This window comes from Eleginops maclovinus, chromosome 8, assembly GCF_036324505.1.
Source record: "Eleginops maclovinus isolate JMC-PN-2008 ecotype Puerto Natales chromosome 8, JC_Emac_rtc_rv5, whole genome shotgun sequence".
In the NCBI taxonomy this organism is placed as follows: domain Eukaryota; kingdom Metazoa; phylum Chordata; class Actinopteri; order Perciformes; family Eleginopidae; genus Eleginops; species Eleginops maclovinus.
In genome coordinates, this window is record NC_086356.1 from 10,540,647 (window position 1) to 10,558,263 (window position 17,617).

Here is a 17,617-nt window from a genome sequence, read left to right on the forward strand (position 1 = left end):
ACCACTAATGTCTTGTAACAATCAGGTATAACATAATCACTTGAATTAAAAGTGTGTTTCTTTTGACCAAACTTAGTTTTTCAACCTTGTCCTCTTATTTAAAACTTTTCAATTTGTTAACTTTCTCTGGGAAAATGTTAACTTTCCAACTCCTTTTTAGGTCTGTGTGCGCGCGTGCGCGCGCTGTGGGCTTGTTGTTTGCGCAACACAATCACATTTCTTTTAAGCGACAGGGTGTCTAGACACACACGTGACCGGGCGCGTCAATGCGCACTGGAGACGGAGCAAGGGCACCCAAACCATCCGCCTCATTTACAGACAGAGAGCCTCCTACCCCCATCGAGATCACTCGTCGAGTTGCTTTCTTCCACACTCACACACGGAAACTCGGTGCAAGATACGAGGTTGGATTATTTAGTCTTTAAGGATTCGTCTACTAAAATTGGCTACGAAGCTCGGTTCACGGACGTAACCCGAGGGTCGCTATCCCTTTTCCTCAAGCTTTCAAACGCAACTCAACTCGGGGGAGAAAATCATTCCTGGATTTGCTCCCTGGCTCTTTGAACGAGTCTCATTCTTGCCAGCAGATCTCATCCTCTGCAAACGAGTGGCATATTTAGACGATACGGGATAAAAAAAAATCCTCCGCGATCCTGCTGAAGAGCCCTACTCCGTGCAGTCGGATCAAGGATTTTGTGGATTAATGCTCTTGGAGACACGGTGGCGAGCTTCGGTTTTCATGGGATAATTGTGATAGCGTTTAGGCTTAATTAGGCCCCAGTTCGTGTACTGTCTACTACACCTAATGCGCTTATATAGAAAGATGTTTTGACATTGTTTTTACGCTGAAAATCGACACGGAGTGTGTTTTAAAGGGTTCAGTTCACAGCGCTGTAGGCTGCACATCACCAAGTAATTGTAACACATTCAGGCCAATGCTGCCGTGTAGTAGCAGACGTGTTTAAGCTGCAAGATTCATTGTTATAGTCTAGTCTTAAACGCCGTGACGTGATGATTATCAATCCGCGAAGGAAAAGCTGACTGTCCCGGGAACCTCGGCTGTTTTTCGGTGAACAAGCCTGCAGGAGAAGGCAGCAGAGACTGGCGTATGCTACAGATTTCCTCTGCTTATCCAGCTCCCAGTTTTTCCGCCGTATTTTCTCAGGCTGCTTGTCATTGCCTGGACTCGGATCCCGGAATCTTCATGATTTGCGGACACCATGCTCGTTTTTTAGCCGGGGAACCCTCTTTTCGTCCCGCATGTTTAGGACCAAACGATCGGGGCTCGTCCGGCGACTCTGGAGGAGCCGTGCGCCCGTGGAGGGCGACGGTGAGGCGGATAGAGGGACGCATGGCTCCGGGGGCTGCTGCATGGGCAAAGCGACAAAGGTGGCCAAGTCCAACGCCGGGTCGGAGGCTGAACTGAAGGCGTTGACACACACTATACTGAAAAAGATCAAAGAGAAACATTTAGAGGTGCTTTTGCAGGCGGTGGAGTCCAAGGGGGGTGCCCGAAGCCCCTGCTTGCTCCTGCCCAACAAAGTGGACGCCAAAGTGGGTCAACAGTCTTACTCTCTCCCCATGCTGCTCTACAAAGTGTTCAGGTGGCCGGACCTCAGGCATTCCTCGGAGCTGAAGAGGCTGTCTTGCTGTGAATCTTACGGGAAAATCAACCCAGAACTCGTTTGCTGCAACCCGCACCACATGAGCAGACTTTGTGAACTCGGTGAGCTTGATCCCTTTTCTATAATGACCTCCTCACAACAAAAGTTCTGAAATTGCGTTTAATTCTCTGGTGGCTGGGCCTCATTTTAAATCAAGTGCACATTCAGACACAGCGTCATTAGGCCCATGTCAAAGAATTACCAGACTCTTTAAGGGATAATTAGCCTAATTCAAATGACATCACCTCTCTTTGCACAGTCTTGAGTTTCCTTAAGGTCAAACTTGACCGATGTGGAAAGTGTGCCAAGTGGCCCCCTTCATATTTTAGAAAGAATGCTGTCATTCAATTTGATTTGGCATCTTGACATTGAAATAGTTACATATATGTTTTCCATACAATTATAATAATGATGATTTATCTCGATAGTCTTTTTTTGAAAATGCCAAGGTTTTTTTCATAGTTAGGCTACATCCTGACTTTACTTTATGTATTTTGGCACTTATCAGCTGTTTATTCCACCTTAAATCAGGATGGTTTTTTTTTTACTTCTTCAAAGCCCCGGTTTTTTAAACAAACAGCCCATCAGGTATTGCAACATTTCACAATTGGCATTTCCAAAGTGCATAGCGACTCATCCAGGGCTTTACACTCCTTCCACGGTGAAGTTCCCAGGGCCTGTGTGTGTGTGTGTGTGTGTGTGTGTGTGTGTGTGCGCTGCCTTGGCGTCCTGGGCCAAAAGAGGCCCGTATCTCAGTTTGTCCTAGACGCTGATAGTGGCCCTCCTGGCGCCAGGCGGCCCCCGGTTTATCTGCCTGCCAATGAAAGGCAATAGCCGCCCGGCCGGCCTCTCTGCCTGCCTCTCCAGGCTGAGCTGACTGACACAAAACCTTTTCCCAGAAGAATGACAACTCTTATCATAAAGTTTAGATCTCTCCCTTGTTATTTTCTTATGGTCTGCTTCTTCTTTCCTCCCCTCCATGCAGAGTCTCCTCCTCCTCCGTATTCACGCTATCCCATGGACTATCTTAAACCACCAGGTGAGCTTAATGTAGTACACATACATAAATGCAAATGTGTATTTCCTGCAAAACATGCACATCTAAAAGGTTTTCTTGTATTCATGCATTGTTGTGTTGTCTGACATTACATTTGCATATGGTTTTACACGTGTGTGTGTGTGTGTGTGTGTGTGTGTGTGTGTGTGTGTGTGTGTGTGTGTGTGTGTGTGTGTGTGTGTGTGTGTGTGTGTGTGTGTGTGTGTGTGTGTGTGTGTGTAACAGCTCCATGTTATGTTGTGATTTATGATAGCAGTAGAGTGGCACGCCTGGCTGGCTGGGCAATTCGAGCATGGCTGTCAGCCAGGGCAAAGCAACACAACGTTGAGATACCAGCTATAGACTGACTGGCATGTCACCAGGGGCACAGTGTGTGTTTGTCTGTATGGCTTATTGGGGGAGGGGTGAAGTAATCATCAGAAAAAGGTTTAGGCGCTGTGTGTTTGGGTGTGTGTCACCATCACACATCTGTTTTTGGATTTGTTTTTGCTTTGGTCTTGCCTAATTGTTTTGTCCCTCCACCTGTGCCAGACTCCACATGCTGCTGTGGTTGTCATCCTATTCCCCAGTGCTGGAAAGTGGCATCGGGTTATGTCATAGCCTATTAACTCAGCTTTGAAGTGTGTGAGATTTCATGCTATAACCAGAATAGTGCAAGACTGGAGAGGAAGAGAACAAGAGGTCCTCTTGTCACAGAGAGGGTGACAAAGATATACATTGCAGTATACAGAATATCATTTCCAAGCTTCTTTGTTCATTTACCTCGATCTGTGCGTGCAGCAAAAGCTGAGAGTTGAACAATGACCTGCCAGCCGGTTAGTCAGGAGAACGAGAAAGTGGCTTTCAGTGAGTGAAAACAATAGGAAGTCATTGTAGCTGCAGCTGTGGTTCTTCAAAAGCCCCCCTTCTCCCTGTCTTTATTTACCAGGCTTTTGATATTGTTTTAACTGAAAAGAATTACCAAAACCTTAAACACAAGCAGAATGTATCTTCAAGGATCAACAATGAAATCCTCTTTATACTTAACCTCCTCCTGATGTGACGTCTGTCTCGGTGTAGCGTATTTGTACCAGTTTAGTTGGAAACTTTCCAGGGGTAAAAAGAAACGAGAAGGTAAATAGGAAATGCAAGCTGGATGCGGACAAAGGAAATTATTATACAACAAATGTTACCACCCTGTTTACCCTCTCAGAGCAAATGGCAAAAACTTGAATTGCTTTCACTCTGTGGGAATTACATATTGCAAGCAAGAAGAGAACAAGGAACGGAAAGTCTCATTGGGTTGTTCCCAGAGTAGGGCTTTTATAAGAGAAGAGTTAAAATATGCCTCCTTTAAAGTCATATTTCAGCCTTTAAGTGAGAAAGTGCTGCAATCATTATGCTATTTCCTCACTTAATAAGGTCAGCTGCTCGCTGTGTGTCTGTCTGTCTGGCTGTCTGTGTGAAAGACAACATATATTAATAGGACAATGGAGCAGGCTGGAGGGGGCAGAGACACATGCACACACACAGGACAGATGAGCTTATCAAGCAGAAAGATGGGGGTTCTTCCCCAGTGGCCTCTGGGAGTTGTCAATCATCAACGTCTTGTGATTACTGGGTTCTTTTACAATTTTCTTTACTCATTTTTTATTTGCTTTATATTAGCCTTTGTTGAATCACCATGACATCCAGAATATCTGCATAGATGTCTTTCAAGGGGCAATCAGATGCAAATAAAAAAATCAGCAGAAAGTGCAAGAGCTCTGTATTTTATGATGATGTTTTTTATGATTCCAGCGAGCAGGAAGTTGGGTTATATGTGTCAGGGCCTGTCTGCTGCAGCAGTGGTGGTCAGTATGAAAGCAGCCAAAATGTAAAAACGCTACCTTGTTTCAGCTCTGGGGAATATAAATCACCCACTGTTTAGTATCTTCCTCTCTGATGCCCCTCAGCCCTGTGGTCAGCTGTGAACTGTTGCCCGGGAGACCAGGGCAAAGGCTGCTGGCAGCCAATGAAAGCACTGCAAGTTGGGGCTTTGCCATTGCATCTCGTTACTGTGGCCACAAGCAGCACGGGCCGCGTCCGGACGGGGCAGGATGGCAGGGAGGAGGGCTCGCAGGGAAACCGCTGCTCGCTGTTTCTTTATTACTTTACAGCTACTGCAGCTCCGCTTGGTCAACACAGGGCCAATGAGACTGCTAGCTGGATAGTGGAAGTATTTAACAGAAATATCATCCTCCAACTCGCCAGATGTTGATTCAACTCATACTAAGCTCCTACTTGCTATATTTCTTCACATTGCATCCAGTGTGGTTGTTCCAAAACACCTAAGATAGAGCAATTAAAAGGTCATTTGACTTTTTTAGCTACATACTTTAGCGCAACAGTAACGTTCAAAGCTTGCAATGAGTGGAGTCAATCACCACCACACACTGTGGTTCAATGGATGGAAGGTGAAGCGCAGTGTTGACGTGCTGCAAGAGGAATGTATTATTAGTGAATACCAAGCTACCAGCAGTAGTTCTGCAGCGGGGTTAGCCAGCTCCATGGAGTGCGCTACTCCGCTCAACACACACAGCGTTTTTTGTAAAAAGATCCATTCAGGTGCCACGTAGTAACTACTCTTCATTATATGTTTTGGTGGGAGTTAAGCATTCAAATGCATAGAGAGGGCAGAGAGAATGAGTATTTTAATTCTCTTGTCTGGTGGCTTGTGTGGAGTATATTTTAAAGGAAACAGCTTTTAGGCTCTGTTGGTAACAAAATGTAAAACTTGATCAAGAAACATTTCTTATACTTTCTCATGCTTCTAATTTCTTAGGAAGAAAAGCACACGCAGGAATTATATTAAGAGGCTGTTATCAAACATCTACTTTAAGAGGCAAAGACATTTGATTATTGAGCAAGGATCATAAGTCTCCAGCCCTCACCTCAGTCATTAGCAGCCCAATACAGCTCCTTCCAGATCAGCAGCTCGTCTGTGCAGAGGTGCCGGGCTAACGTTCCTCCTGAAGCAGTGGATTATGTGGGATTATCAGGGGTGTAAGAAACTCTCGTCTGTAAGTCTTGTCTGTGTGTGTGAGAGTGTGAGCTTCATAGTCAGCGTCTTCATTAGGCATTGATTTCACTGGAGTGATTGACGGTCTCACAGCTGCTGCTTTGCGCGCACACACACACACACACACACACACACACACACACACACACACACACACACACACACACACACACACACACACACACACACACACACACACAGGAACACACACAGTGCTAATTCAAAGTCTCTCTTCCTCTCTCCATTAGATTCTCCAGACTCCGGACCTTCATCCAGTGAGACTGGGGGAACGACATACTCAGCCCCTGTGGGGCTTTCAGGTAAATATGACTACAAATAGATTTCTCATCTTTTGCTACCGGCCTTCCCTTTTGAAAGTCGTATTATTTTCTTCCTCTGTTTTTTTTTCCTTCTCCCGTGCATTCCTCCCAAAACACACACTCCTCTCCTCTCCGTACTTGTGATGAGGCAGTGATTGTGGGGGCCCCTGCTTCCCCTATGTAATAAAAAAAAGTCAGTGAAGGAGGGTGGTGTATTTCTCTCCACATAAATTCCTCCCTCTTGGCTCTTTGAACAACGCTGCTCTCTTCTCCTCTTCCTCTTCTCTTTCTCTGTGTTATGTTGTAATGGAAGACAAACACGACAAACTGTTGTTTGGAGAAGAATATGCTCTGTGCGTGCGGTATTGTGGGAAAAAATAGCAGCAAAGAGACGCTCCGACTGACATGCCAGTGTTTGTCTGGGTGTGTTTGTGCGCACAGGGGATGTCTTTGTGGACAGTTAACTCTCCTCTGGGCTCTGTGTGTGGATAAGAGCTAGACACAGGCGCCTTTCTTTCTTCCATCTCTCATGCTGGACGTGTTTCGGGCTTCCTCAGCTTTTCTCCCATAATCCCCTTTGGCAGCATTGCCTTCCTTACCCTGCGCCCTGTCCGCAGGCTACAGAATAAGATGGTGTTCACGGCGAGAGAGAGAGAGAGAGGGAGAGAGAGAAAGAGAGTCTGCTTTCTGCCTGAGATTGCTCTGTGCTGTACTCTGCTTTCCTTTGCCTCAGATGGTTCTCATTACTGGGCCTTTAAAGCCTGTTTTATGTCAGTTTGTGTTCGCTGCCCATTCTCCCCCCTTCTTTGTTTGGTGGGGGTGTGTGTGTGTGTGTGTGTGTAGATGGGGGAAGAGATTGGAGCAGTGCTAACATGAACAGAGGAACTAAAAATCTGTCCCCTTTTCTCTGCTTCTTCCTTTCCTCTCCTCCGAATCTCAGGTGGACATTAAAGTCCTCTCTGTGTGCATTAACAAAAGACACATTTTAGACCCGGTTCAAACTGTGAAACCCTAGAACTGAGAGTCTTAACAGGCGCCCCCATGCTCCCTCCTTTACTCAGCGTACCCTCCTCCCCTGTTTTCCTTCCTGGCGTGGATGACATGGCAGCAGCGGCCAGTACTCTGCAGAATGGGCCTCCTCAGTAAAAAGCAGTAGAGGTAGAAAGGCCAGGGCAGGATGGCCGAAGCTCTCTGCCCTCATGATTTCCCTGGCGAGCCAAGAAAAAAGAGGCTGCTCCTTTGCTTCCCTCCCTCTCTCCCTGCTTCCCTCCTTTGCTCCCTCCCTCTGGGGCTCTGACAAAAGAAACATGGCTCTCCCAGAGGCCCGCTGCTGACCTTCTAATTCACTCACTCTGACCTTTTTATGTTCTTCTCCAGACATATTTACAGAGGAGAAGGAAGAGAGAAGAGGGTTTCTTTGAGGGAAAGACTTAGAGTTAAAGACGCAAGAGTCGGGCTGTTACTTCTTGACATTGTAGTAGAATAAATAGATGCTTGTCGACATTGATAAAAAGATAGATATATTGGAAAGAAGCTGCAGTTATACTTTAGGAAGAGCTAAAAATGACACAAAAGAGATTTTCATTCATCTTAAAACCCCAGGTCAGACAGAGCCTATGATATAAGGAAGAGAGATATGCTCTTCCTCTCATCTTTCCGTTTTGATTGGTCTTGTTTATCCACCTTAAAAAAGCCAAGAACATCCAGGCTGGAAGGAGTTAAGTGAGCTGCGACAGCGACAAGCGCAAATGCAAACTAGGCTGCCTGCCAGGCTACCAGCTCCAAAGCTCCTCTCGCTGGCTCACGTCATCAGCTTGGAACAGAGCGGAGAGGAGGGAAGAGGAGAGGAGGAGGAAAAGGGGGTTTGATGGCTGAAGGCCTGGAGCTGGGAGTCAGGGTGCTGATCTTGGTTTGAGTTAGCGTGAGGACTTTAGCTTAGAGGTTTAGGTTTGCCCAGAAACTGAAGAGAGAGATCAAGAGATAGCTTTGGTAATGGGAGATCGGGTCAGGGTTAAGAGGGCACTGGATTGTTGGTTATGAATCTCTGGAGTGTTAAGTAATATTTAATCGTGTTAGAGACTGGGCGGCTCTAGTGGCACTCACTTAGCCAGACGTCCGTCTTCTTAAGCACCAAGGAATCTGGACCAAAGTTTTCTGTGTAGATGTGTGACTCTTGGGCTGAGTATCATTAAAGTTGTTGCAATACTTTTTTAAAAATAGTTTTGGTACCTATATTGAGTCCAAATGATCTCACTGATCACAAATGTTGTCTAAAATTTGGCAACAATTGGCCAACTTTTGAACTTAGTCTGGAACAGTACGATGAAAAATGATCTATATTATGAATCTGACTGATAGTATTTGGTCATTACGGAATTGGACACACTTCAGGAAGTCCAACGCTTTGAGTATCAATACCCAGCCATGGTGTGTACATGCATTTAGTCTTCTTAAAAGGCGAGTTATAGACCTCTGTTTGTGCCTGGTTCTTATTCGATGTGTAGCATTGGTTTTTGTGTGTGTGTGTCTTTGTGTCTGTGTGTGTTGGTGGCATGCCTGCTGGTGCCATCGGGGACTGACCCGGAGTGCCTGCGTGTAAGAGGATCCAGTCGGGCTGCGGTGACATGTACGCACACACGCATATTCACACATACACAACGACGGGCAGATAGGATGACCTGGTGCGAGCCCTGGCGCATGGCCGACTGTCACACAGGCGCTTCCTCCCACTGCAGGTTAAATTTAGGCTGAGTTGTATTCTTATACCATCAGCCACCCCGCTCGTCAGACAGTCGGCCAGCCCTTCAGTCAGTCAATTAGTCATCCAGTGAATCGGCTGGAGGTATAACCTTCATCAGGGGCTCTGACACAGATTAAATTTAGTCTTGGCACCTTGGCTCATTAAATCAAACTAGTTCTGCTGTCATATGGAGGGCCCTGAAGAAACGTCCCATTTTCTGTGCTAACGCAGTGGGAGTAAAGGCCTGTGGGTTGTTTTGAATTGGTTATTATGAGTTATTTACAGGAAGTGAAGTTTAAATATATATAAAAAATATACATGACCAATGTTAATACACAATGTTGAATTTTATGGGAAGCTAACTTCCAGCAATCAGCGGCTCAAGTCAGAAACAGAGCGCCCTCAGTCTCCCTCCTCTCTCTCTGCATTCCTGCCTTGTTTGGGTTAGCAGCAAAGGAAAGGGCTGCGCAGGATATGACCTCATGTCTTTGAGGAAAAGGGGAGCGGACAGGGAGGCAGCAGAGGCCTCTTCTTGACGGAAAACAAACACTGAAGTGCACCAACCAGAAGAGGGAGGGAGTCAAACAAAAAGAAAGGCAGAAAATTAACATTTGTTTATGAACAGATAGAAAAACTAGCCTTTTTAGGCCTGGTAGATTTGCTATGGAAACAATTTAAAGAAAATGAAAGACAAAACAAAACACTCTGCTGTCTGCTCGGGCTGAACGTGGTGTCCTTTTCCTTGAACAGTAAGAGGGTGGAATGAAGTGGGGAGAGAAGATGGCGGCTTTGGGTGGAGGAAGAGATGGCCGGCAGCTCTGCTCTGTTCTCTGTAATTTGGAGGTTGTGTGTTCAGCCAGCGAGTTGAGCAGAGCCGGGCCGCTCCGTGCCGGGGCCAGGATCTCTCATTACTCCCCACTTCCTCTCCTTGCGCGGCAGCCAAGCCGCCTCTTGGCAAGGGACTTAATTTTGGTTTTGGCTGTCCTCTGCTCCCCACCCTGTGTCATTATGCTGCACAAATCGAAAAAACAGCACGCGGAGACAGTGGAGGATGGAGAGAGGGGCGAGAGAGAAGAGAGGAAAGAGTGCCTAGCTTGTTTTGATTTGTTCTGAAGATTTTCTCAGCTTTAGATGCTTTATACTGTTTTGTTTTCAGCGTAGCATCCAGACTGCATTTACAGTTCAAAACGTTAGCCTACCTTAGCATTAGCCAGTTGATTGAAAGGTTGGCTATGCCGATTTGGCTAGGAGCCAGACCTGGAGGGAAGCCCAGAACAAGATGAACATTGTTTTGTTTTGCAGTCACTCTGTGGAAGTGGATTTTGACATTACCTCAATGTATGAAGGAATGAAAGAGAGACTGAGTGTGAAGGAGAAAGAGGACGGGAGGGAGAGAACCCCCCCTTCAGCAGGATAGAGATGGAAATGGAAATAAGTGGAGACACATTTCTGTTAACCTGTGTGTGTGTGTGTGTGTGTGTGTGTGTGTGTGTGTGTGTGTGTGTGTGTGTGTGTGTGTGTGTGTGTGTGTGTGTGTGTGTGTGTGTGTGTGTGTGTGTGTGTGTGTGTGTGTGTGTGTGTGTGTGTGTGTGTGTGTGTGTGTGTGTGTGTGTGTGTGTGTGTGTGTGTGTGTGTATACTGCTGTCTCCATCCTCCCGCCTGCTCATTCATGTAGTCAGTTTCTTTTGTGTACTGAGACTGGAGGTGTGCGTGTCTTCATCTAAGTGACAGACTATGCCCTGTCCACATCTCTATCACAGACCGCAGTGCTGGCATTACCCCAGATCTACATACACATTCACAGACCTACAGAGGTGCATAATTATTAATAACAGAGAAACAACACAGATACAACTGGCTCTGCTGGTTGTCTGCGGTGTGTTGTATTATTTCAGTTCCCATGGTGTCTCACTACATTACAACAATGTAGGTGATTGTTCTTCTTGTCTGTCCATCTGTCCGTGGTAAGTGATCCTCTGACTCGTCTGTTTGCAAATGTGAGCTGTTGACATCATAACAGGCTGTCTGGCACCTTGTTTCTGACTAGCCCAGTGTTTATTTGTCCTGTCACCCTGGGAAAGCTGGGTTGCAGGAGATTTTGTGTGTTTTTGTCTGAGTGAGGGTCAGCATGATGAAGTGTTGGAATAATAACTCCACAGGAGGACGAAGGAGGTGTTACAGGGGAATAAAATGTCCTAAAAAAAGTATTGTGCTGCAGAGTTCTGATAATGTGGATCCAAATGGAAGATTCTGCCCAATTAATTATGAAACATTCCTGTATTTTATCTTAAACTGAGATAAAACACCATGCGCCAGCAGCATCGAGATATGTGGATCAAGTAATTATAGCAGAAACTTCTACTCTATACTGCAGAAAGAGGATTTAGGAAAACATGCTCCATTTCTTCTCCTTATCTTCTCCCGGTCGTGGCCGGATGGTTCATGTTAGAGATGGCGTGTCTGCAACTCATTCTCTCTATCTGTGTTTCTGCAAGGAGTCAGATCTGTAGATAGAGAAACCGTGCCACTCCCCTATGTGGTTTTCCTGCCATCGGGGCTTTTTTAAGGTTCTTGAAGTGGGGGGAAGGACTTCACTTCGTCTTACGTAACTTGCCACCTTAAAGAGGCACTTCCTCTGTCAGAGCCGTCTCTCTATTTATTGGCTTAGTAAGATTAAACAAGATGTCATTTATTCTTTACAGTTGTTGGTTAGAAGGAAGTGAGCTCACCAGACCTCTGTAACCCAGCTCCTCACTAAAATAGCCTAATTCAAATAGCTTTTTTTTAACAGACTGCATTCTCTTCTTCACTAAAACACTGATCATAATCTTTCTAAGCACAGATTGACTCATAAACAGTATATCAGTAGAAAAGAAATACAGTTTATTGCTTAAACTGTCAGAGCTGTATTATAGATGTGAGACAAGGACACTCCTCCTTTCATCATTTCACATAGCTGACCTCTCTAAAGGGGTCACCTGCCATTCAACCTGAAGAAAGCGAAGTTTCCGGTAACAAGGTCACTGCTTAGTACTCTTACTATACTATAACATTATTTGTATTAACTCTAAAAAATCGATTAACACAAATGTCAACACTGAGAGTGAAATGCACAGGTTTTACAGACAGAACACACAAGGCTGAGTATATACGGCGTGGCACAGAGAACAAAAGGAATGCATCCAGTATGACCCTTGACCTTTGGAATAGACTTTCCCCGCTTTGAGAAAGGGTGTTGACTTAGAAAGTAAGGCACCATGGAGAGTCCTTCCTTTTACCCTAGAGCCATTTCCTTCATGTCTTTCCCATTCCTCTCCTCAGACGCGGTGTGTCTAATGACGACAGGGTCATTACATGTCTGAGGCCAAGGAGGCACAAACACACACACACACACACACACACACACACACACACACACACACACACACACACACACACACACACACACACACACACATACACACATACACATAGGGCTCTCAGGGATCGATGCGAGACTATTTACCGATGTTGATAGTGTTGTGTCCAGGAGTGAAGGTTGAAAATGTGTGTGTGCATGAGGGTGTAGGCGTGTGACTGTGTAGACTTTTTTATTGTTGTGTGTGTGTGTGTGTGTGTGTGTGTGTGTGGAGTCAGACAGAGGTAATGATTAACCTTTCCAGACTGGCCCTGAGAGAAGCACCCAGTCTGTCATCGCCCCTCCCCCTCTTCTCAGCCGTCCCCCCTCCCTTCCACCAAGTCCAATTGTCTCAGCTAGCGTTGCGTCCACTCTTTGAGGACGTGGACCATTAAAATCCACAGGGGAGCTAGCAGTGTGTCCATTTGGCAAATGTGCCCTCCCTGTGCTTGGTGTAAATATTTTGCATTGAAAGGGGGGTTTATTTAATCACATATATTTACAGTGTGCCCCCCTCCCTCCTACCTCGCAGACCATAAGCTGATCATCCAGTAAATGCCTCGAAATCCCTGGAATAATATGCCGTTTTCTGTTTGCACAACGTTGCTAATGGCTAACGTGCACATTAGCGCTCACCAGCAGCTTGTTGCAATTTCTTACATTGCAACAGTTTTTTATAAGGCCTTTTTATCATTTTTGTCATCCATAATTACATGACGCTCACCAATCTGGTCAAGTATCATTCAGGCAATGATCTAAGGACATTTAGCTTTCTTCTTGCTTCATAGTGGACCAGCAGGGAAAGTCTTTTTTTATGTGTGGGCCCCATGGGACAAACCAGACTGGGACAGACTCGCAGCAGACATCTGACTGGAGCAGAACAGAAAGGTCCAGGGTGACAGATGGCCTGAGGCTGCCAGCTAGCCCGCTTATCTCCAGCAAGGACAAGCTTGAGACACACAGGCTGAAAGGCCGCAGAGCAGACGAGCAGGTGGGGGCGGCAGACAGATACACGGACTAATGCTTCGATAGGCAGACGTACATATGTATATGTGTATATATATATATATATATATACACACATATATATATATATGTATATATATATATATATGTATATGTGCAGGCGTTGCTCTGTGTTCAGAGGCATTACTCATGAGGTGTAAGCTCATCTGCTATCAGGACAAGCTGTGAACATAGTCTTCAAGAGGCTGCGCCCCACAGATGGAGTAGTCTCTCTGTCTGGCTTTCTTTCTGCTGATACTGAACAGAAAGAAGTTTTGTTTTGTTTACCTGTTTGAGCAGGACAAATACTGTAACTGTATTTATTTTGTGTGATTTGTCTCGCTCTCAAATTAGTTTCCAGTCAGTCTATTATGTAACTGTTGCTGTGCTACTTTATACTTCTACTCCACTAACCTCCTGATGATCGTGGTCATCATAGTTTGGACTATGATGATCGTGGTCATCATAGTTTGGACTAAACAAATATAATGGAAAGCCTGCATTACAAACCAGGTGCACAGTTTAGAAAGACATTTATCAGTCAGTAAGAAAGCAGCCTTTGAGAGATGCATTGTGGGTTGACCAATACCATATGGTCAGATTTTGACTTGAGCCATTCTTTTTCAATCTGGAGCTGACAGGACTTGTAATGTATTATTTCTACATGGTGGTATTGCAACCTCTACAGAGGGATTCTTTTTGCTTTATTAGCTGACCCTTTCTGCTCCCTCTGTTGTTTTTTTTCGTCTGTCTCCAACCCTTTGCTTTTATCCTTTCCTCGCTTTTCTCTCCTCTGTGGTTCTCACTTGCTACCAGTCAGAGTTTCTGAGAGGAGAAGAGAGGAGAGGAGAGGCGGCGAGGGAGGGGAAGTGGGGCAGTCTGTGTAGTCCTGAATAGCAGGGTGTTTTCAGGCTGCAATGACAGGCTCAGACAGGCAGCCGCTCTAATGACCTCTGACGCCAGGCCCTGTCTCTCCCAGCAATAACAAACACACACAGGGCCCCACAGGTGAGCTCCACCAGCAGGCCCTCTGTCAGCTGTTAAGAAAGTCCAACGCATCCTTCTCCTTATCATCCGCAGTGTTCCTGTATGTACATGTAAACCAGACCCAAGAGCAAAGCTGGCCAAGGATTGGAGACACAAAAGACACTCTCTCTCTTATCTCCAAGATAAATGCTTTTTCCCCTCCATTTAGTTTAAGGTAGATAGCTGGGTACTTAGTTTCCCCGAGCACCCCATGAGGACGGATTTACGATAAATTCCCCGAGGCTTGGCTCTGACCAACTTCAAAGAACACAGCCCCTCTTGTTTTATGGAAGGCATGCTTTCAGTTTTCCTCCCCCCGCCCCCCCTTCTCCCCTCCTCTCTGTTTTTGGCTCTCTTCTCTCAGTGTTGTCTTTTTCTTCCTTTTTTTCCTGCTTCTGCCTGTGTCTAATGAAGGCTAATGACAGGCCGCGGTGAGTCCTCTCAGGCCGGCAGAGATCCTGCCGCATTAACGTTGCAGTTTGTCTCAGACGGGACCTTCCAAATTACCAGTTGCATTCACAGCCACCGCCAGATGAAACGAGAAGGGGAAGGGTGGGGGGGTGCCTGGGAAGGACGGGGGCGACTGAAATGGCTCTGAGCGAGGCTCTGTAAATTTTTTCCTTCACATATATTTCCCCTCTTCAAGATTTCTTAACCCTTAAATGTGTCTTTCATCGCGGCTGTATCTGAGTGTTTGTGTGTATGAGAAGAAAGGAAGTACAGGAGATTGTTGAGCAATTGATAGATAGAGCTACAGCAATTATGTGACGTCCCCTAAAAGCACGAGAGATGATGAAAAATCAGGGGAGGAAGCAAAGTTGCAAAAGTAACAGTCAAAATATGTGAAAAGCATTCCTTCTCTTCCCCACCCCGCCCCCTCTTTCTTTCCTCTTGCGCACTCTCTGTCTCCCTCTATTTCCCTTGCGCCTGACTGGCTCCCACTTTTCTAGCTGGGAGTAGCTGGGAGCCAGATTTCTGTGGAATAGAGATATGAAGGGAGAGAGGGACGGCGCAGGAGGCACACTAAAGGGAGACGGGAGGAGGGGGGTTTGGAAACTGGAGCATGGCCAATGCTACACTTCTTTTACGCTCAGGGGAAACTTTAGACTAGAGAGGCCTAGCTTGTCAACGATTCAGACACCAGGGTTTAAGAGTTAGTGTCCTGCCTTGCTCGTCAGCTAAACACCATGTGCCTCACTGTAGACAGGGAATGGTTTATGTGTTATGAAAGTCACCTCTCTTGTTGCTCTGTTGCCTGGGCCTCGTATATTTGAGCATGAATTCCAAGATTTAGCTTATAATTTCCTCCAGCAGAGTGAAGCATGTTGCAGATAATCAGGACAGTGGGTTGACGTCACTACATTGTTGGCCATGGCCCTACAGAAATACAGCGAGCCAGACAGAAGATAAGCATTTAATGCTGAGACAAATATTGTACTGCGTGCGGACACTTGCCTGCCAGTGTCTCTGAGTTGCTTCAGGATGAGTTTAGCTTTGGCTCTCAACTAAAGCAAACTCCACTGATTTCTCAAAACAGGGACAAGGAAGAAGTTGTGAACTGTTGATTATTTCTATGGGCTTTTATTTGAAAGCATCTTTTCCCTTCTCCTCTCAATCTATTTGCTTCTCCTATGTCCAATGTCCTGTATCATTATGTCTTTGCTGTGCAGCTTTCCACAAGTCTGACCATGTCCTCCCCTTTCTGTTTCCTTCAGATTCCCTGGCGTTACAGGAGTCTGGCGATCGGGCCCATTGGTGCGTGGTGGCATACTGGGAGGAGAAGACACGTGTCGGGCGCCTCTACTCTGTCCAGGAGTCCTCTCTGGACATCTTCTATGATCTACCTCAGGGGAATGGCTTCTGCCTGGGCCAGCTCTGCTCCGACAACAAGTCCCAGCTGGTGCAGATGGTGCGGTCCAAGATCGGCTATGGCATCCAGCTGACGCGTGAGCCGGATGGGGTGTGGGTCTACAACCGCAGCTGCTACCCCATCTTCATTAAGTCGGCCACACTGGACAACCCGGACTCTCGCACGCTGCTGGTGCACAAAGTTTTCCCCGGTTTCTCCATCAAAGCTTTTGACTATGACAAAGCCGGCAGCCTCCAGAGGCCGAACGACCACGAGTTCACGCAGCAGCCTCGCACGGGCTTCACAGTGCAGATAAGCTTTGTGAAGGGCTGGGGACAGTGCTACACGAGACAGTTCATCAGTAGCTGCCCGTGTTGGCTGGAAGTCATCTTCAACAGCCGATAGCAGCGGCTTTCCTCTTCTTCACCCTCCTCGCCTCTTCTGCCCCCCTCACAAACAGACTGCACCAACTTTTCCTTTTTTGTTCCAGAGGTTCAGACAGAGCGAAAAAAGTTTTAAAAGAAGAAGAAGAAAGTATACAATTCTGACGGACTTTGTTTAATAAATGAATAAGATTTAATGAAATAAAATAAGAAGCGAAAAATGTATTTTATGTTATATATAAATATATTATTAATTGTAAATATGAAGACGTTTTATATGCATCATTATTTATGTATTGTGCAATGTGTTGATGAGAAAAAGAAAATAAGATGCACTTTGCTTAATATAAATGCAAAACAAAGAAATGCCAAAATAAAAAAAACCACAAATAACATTTCTTGTCCAGTCTCTTTATCAAAGGATTTCTTTAGGTTTTTTTTAAAAGTTTAATTGAATTTTTCAATGTTGTCTTTTGGTTATGTGCATAATCCAAATGTTTGTCTTTACCTTAAGCCCTTTTAGTTTAATTTTTAACATATTTTCAACATTTTCATCTTAAATTGGTGTCAATGAAGGACACTTGTGGGGAAAAAGGAGTCAGACAGTGACAGAGTCATAACTCATTGTCCCTATCCTTACAGGCTCATTACGCCTTTTGCAATTGTCTGTTGTTTCCAAGTTATTTTCGGACAAATGTCCCTCTTCCTCTCTGTCATTAACCGACCAATGACATCACAGCCAGGAAGTAGTAATGACAAATTTCAGGAACCAATAAAGTCAACAGAGAGTCCAGCTTCCTGAAGGAGCCTCTTTATTTTAATGACTGATAAAGACAAAAGGAATGTATTGTAAAAAGTCACCACACAAATAATTTTATGCCACACCTGAGGATATGAGCGAGTACTGGAAAATACAGTGGAAGATTACAACTTCATTGAGACATCTCAGATATCCGATGAATGGCCTAAATATGCGATTAGGGACTATGGCCTATTTATGACCTATTGTATTTCCAAAAACAAGACAAAACAAAATAGATTCCCGTCTAAAACCTTTCTGTGTGTGTGCGTGCATGTGTCTGTCTGGACCGTGTCCTGTTGCTAGTCAGATGGGTGTCTGTGAAGAGGATTACTAC

The 17,617-nt window shown here is 45.5% G+C and overlaps 1 protein-coding gene across 1 annotated transcript; it reads left to right on the forward strand.

Annotated features, from left to right (window-relative positions):
* The first annotated feature begins 281 nt into the window (after positions 1-281).
* Positions 282-16,874, forward strand: smad7 (SMAD family member 7). The gene is made up of 4 exons (XM_063889760.1): positions 282-1,726; positions 2,650-2,703; positions 6,010-6,081; positions 15,965-16,874. The coding sequence occupies exons 1-4, from the start codon at positions 1,261-1,263 to the stop codon at positions 16,501-16,503; spliced, it is 1,131 nt and encodes a 376-aa protein (XP_063745830.1). The 5' UTR covers positions 282-1,260; the 3' UTR covers positions 16,504-16,874.
* Positions 16,875-17,617: the final 743 nt, after the last annotated feature.

What these genes read in the sequence shown, in the direction of transcription:
- smad7 (XM_063889760.1), top strand. Translation starts at nt 1,261, where the DNA reads ATGTTTAGGACCAAACGATCGGGGCTCGTCCGGCGACTCTGGAGGAGC. An exon ending in GAGCAGACTTTGTGAACTCG is followed by an intron (nt 1,727 to 2,649) that starts GTGAGCTTGATC and finishes CCCTCCATGCAG; the next exon opens with AGTCTCCTCCTCCTCCGTAT. An exon ending in AGCCCCTGTGGGGCTTTCAG is followed by an intron (nt 6,082 to 15,964) that starts GTAAATATGACT and finishes TGTTTCCTTCAG; the next exon opens with ATTCCCTGGCGTTACAGGAG.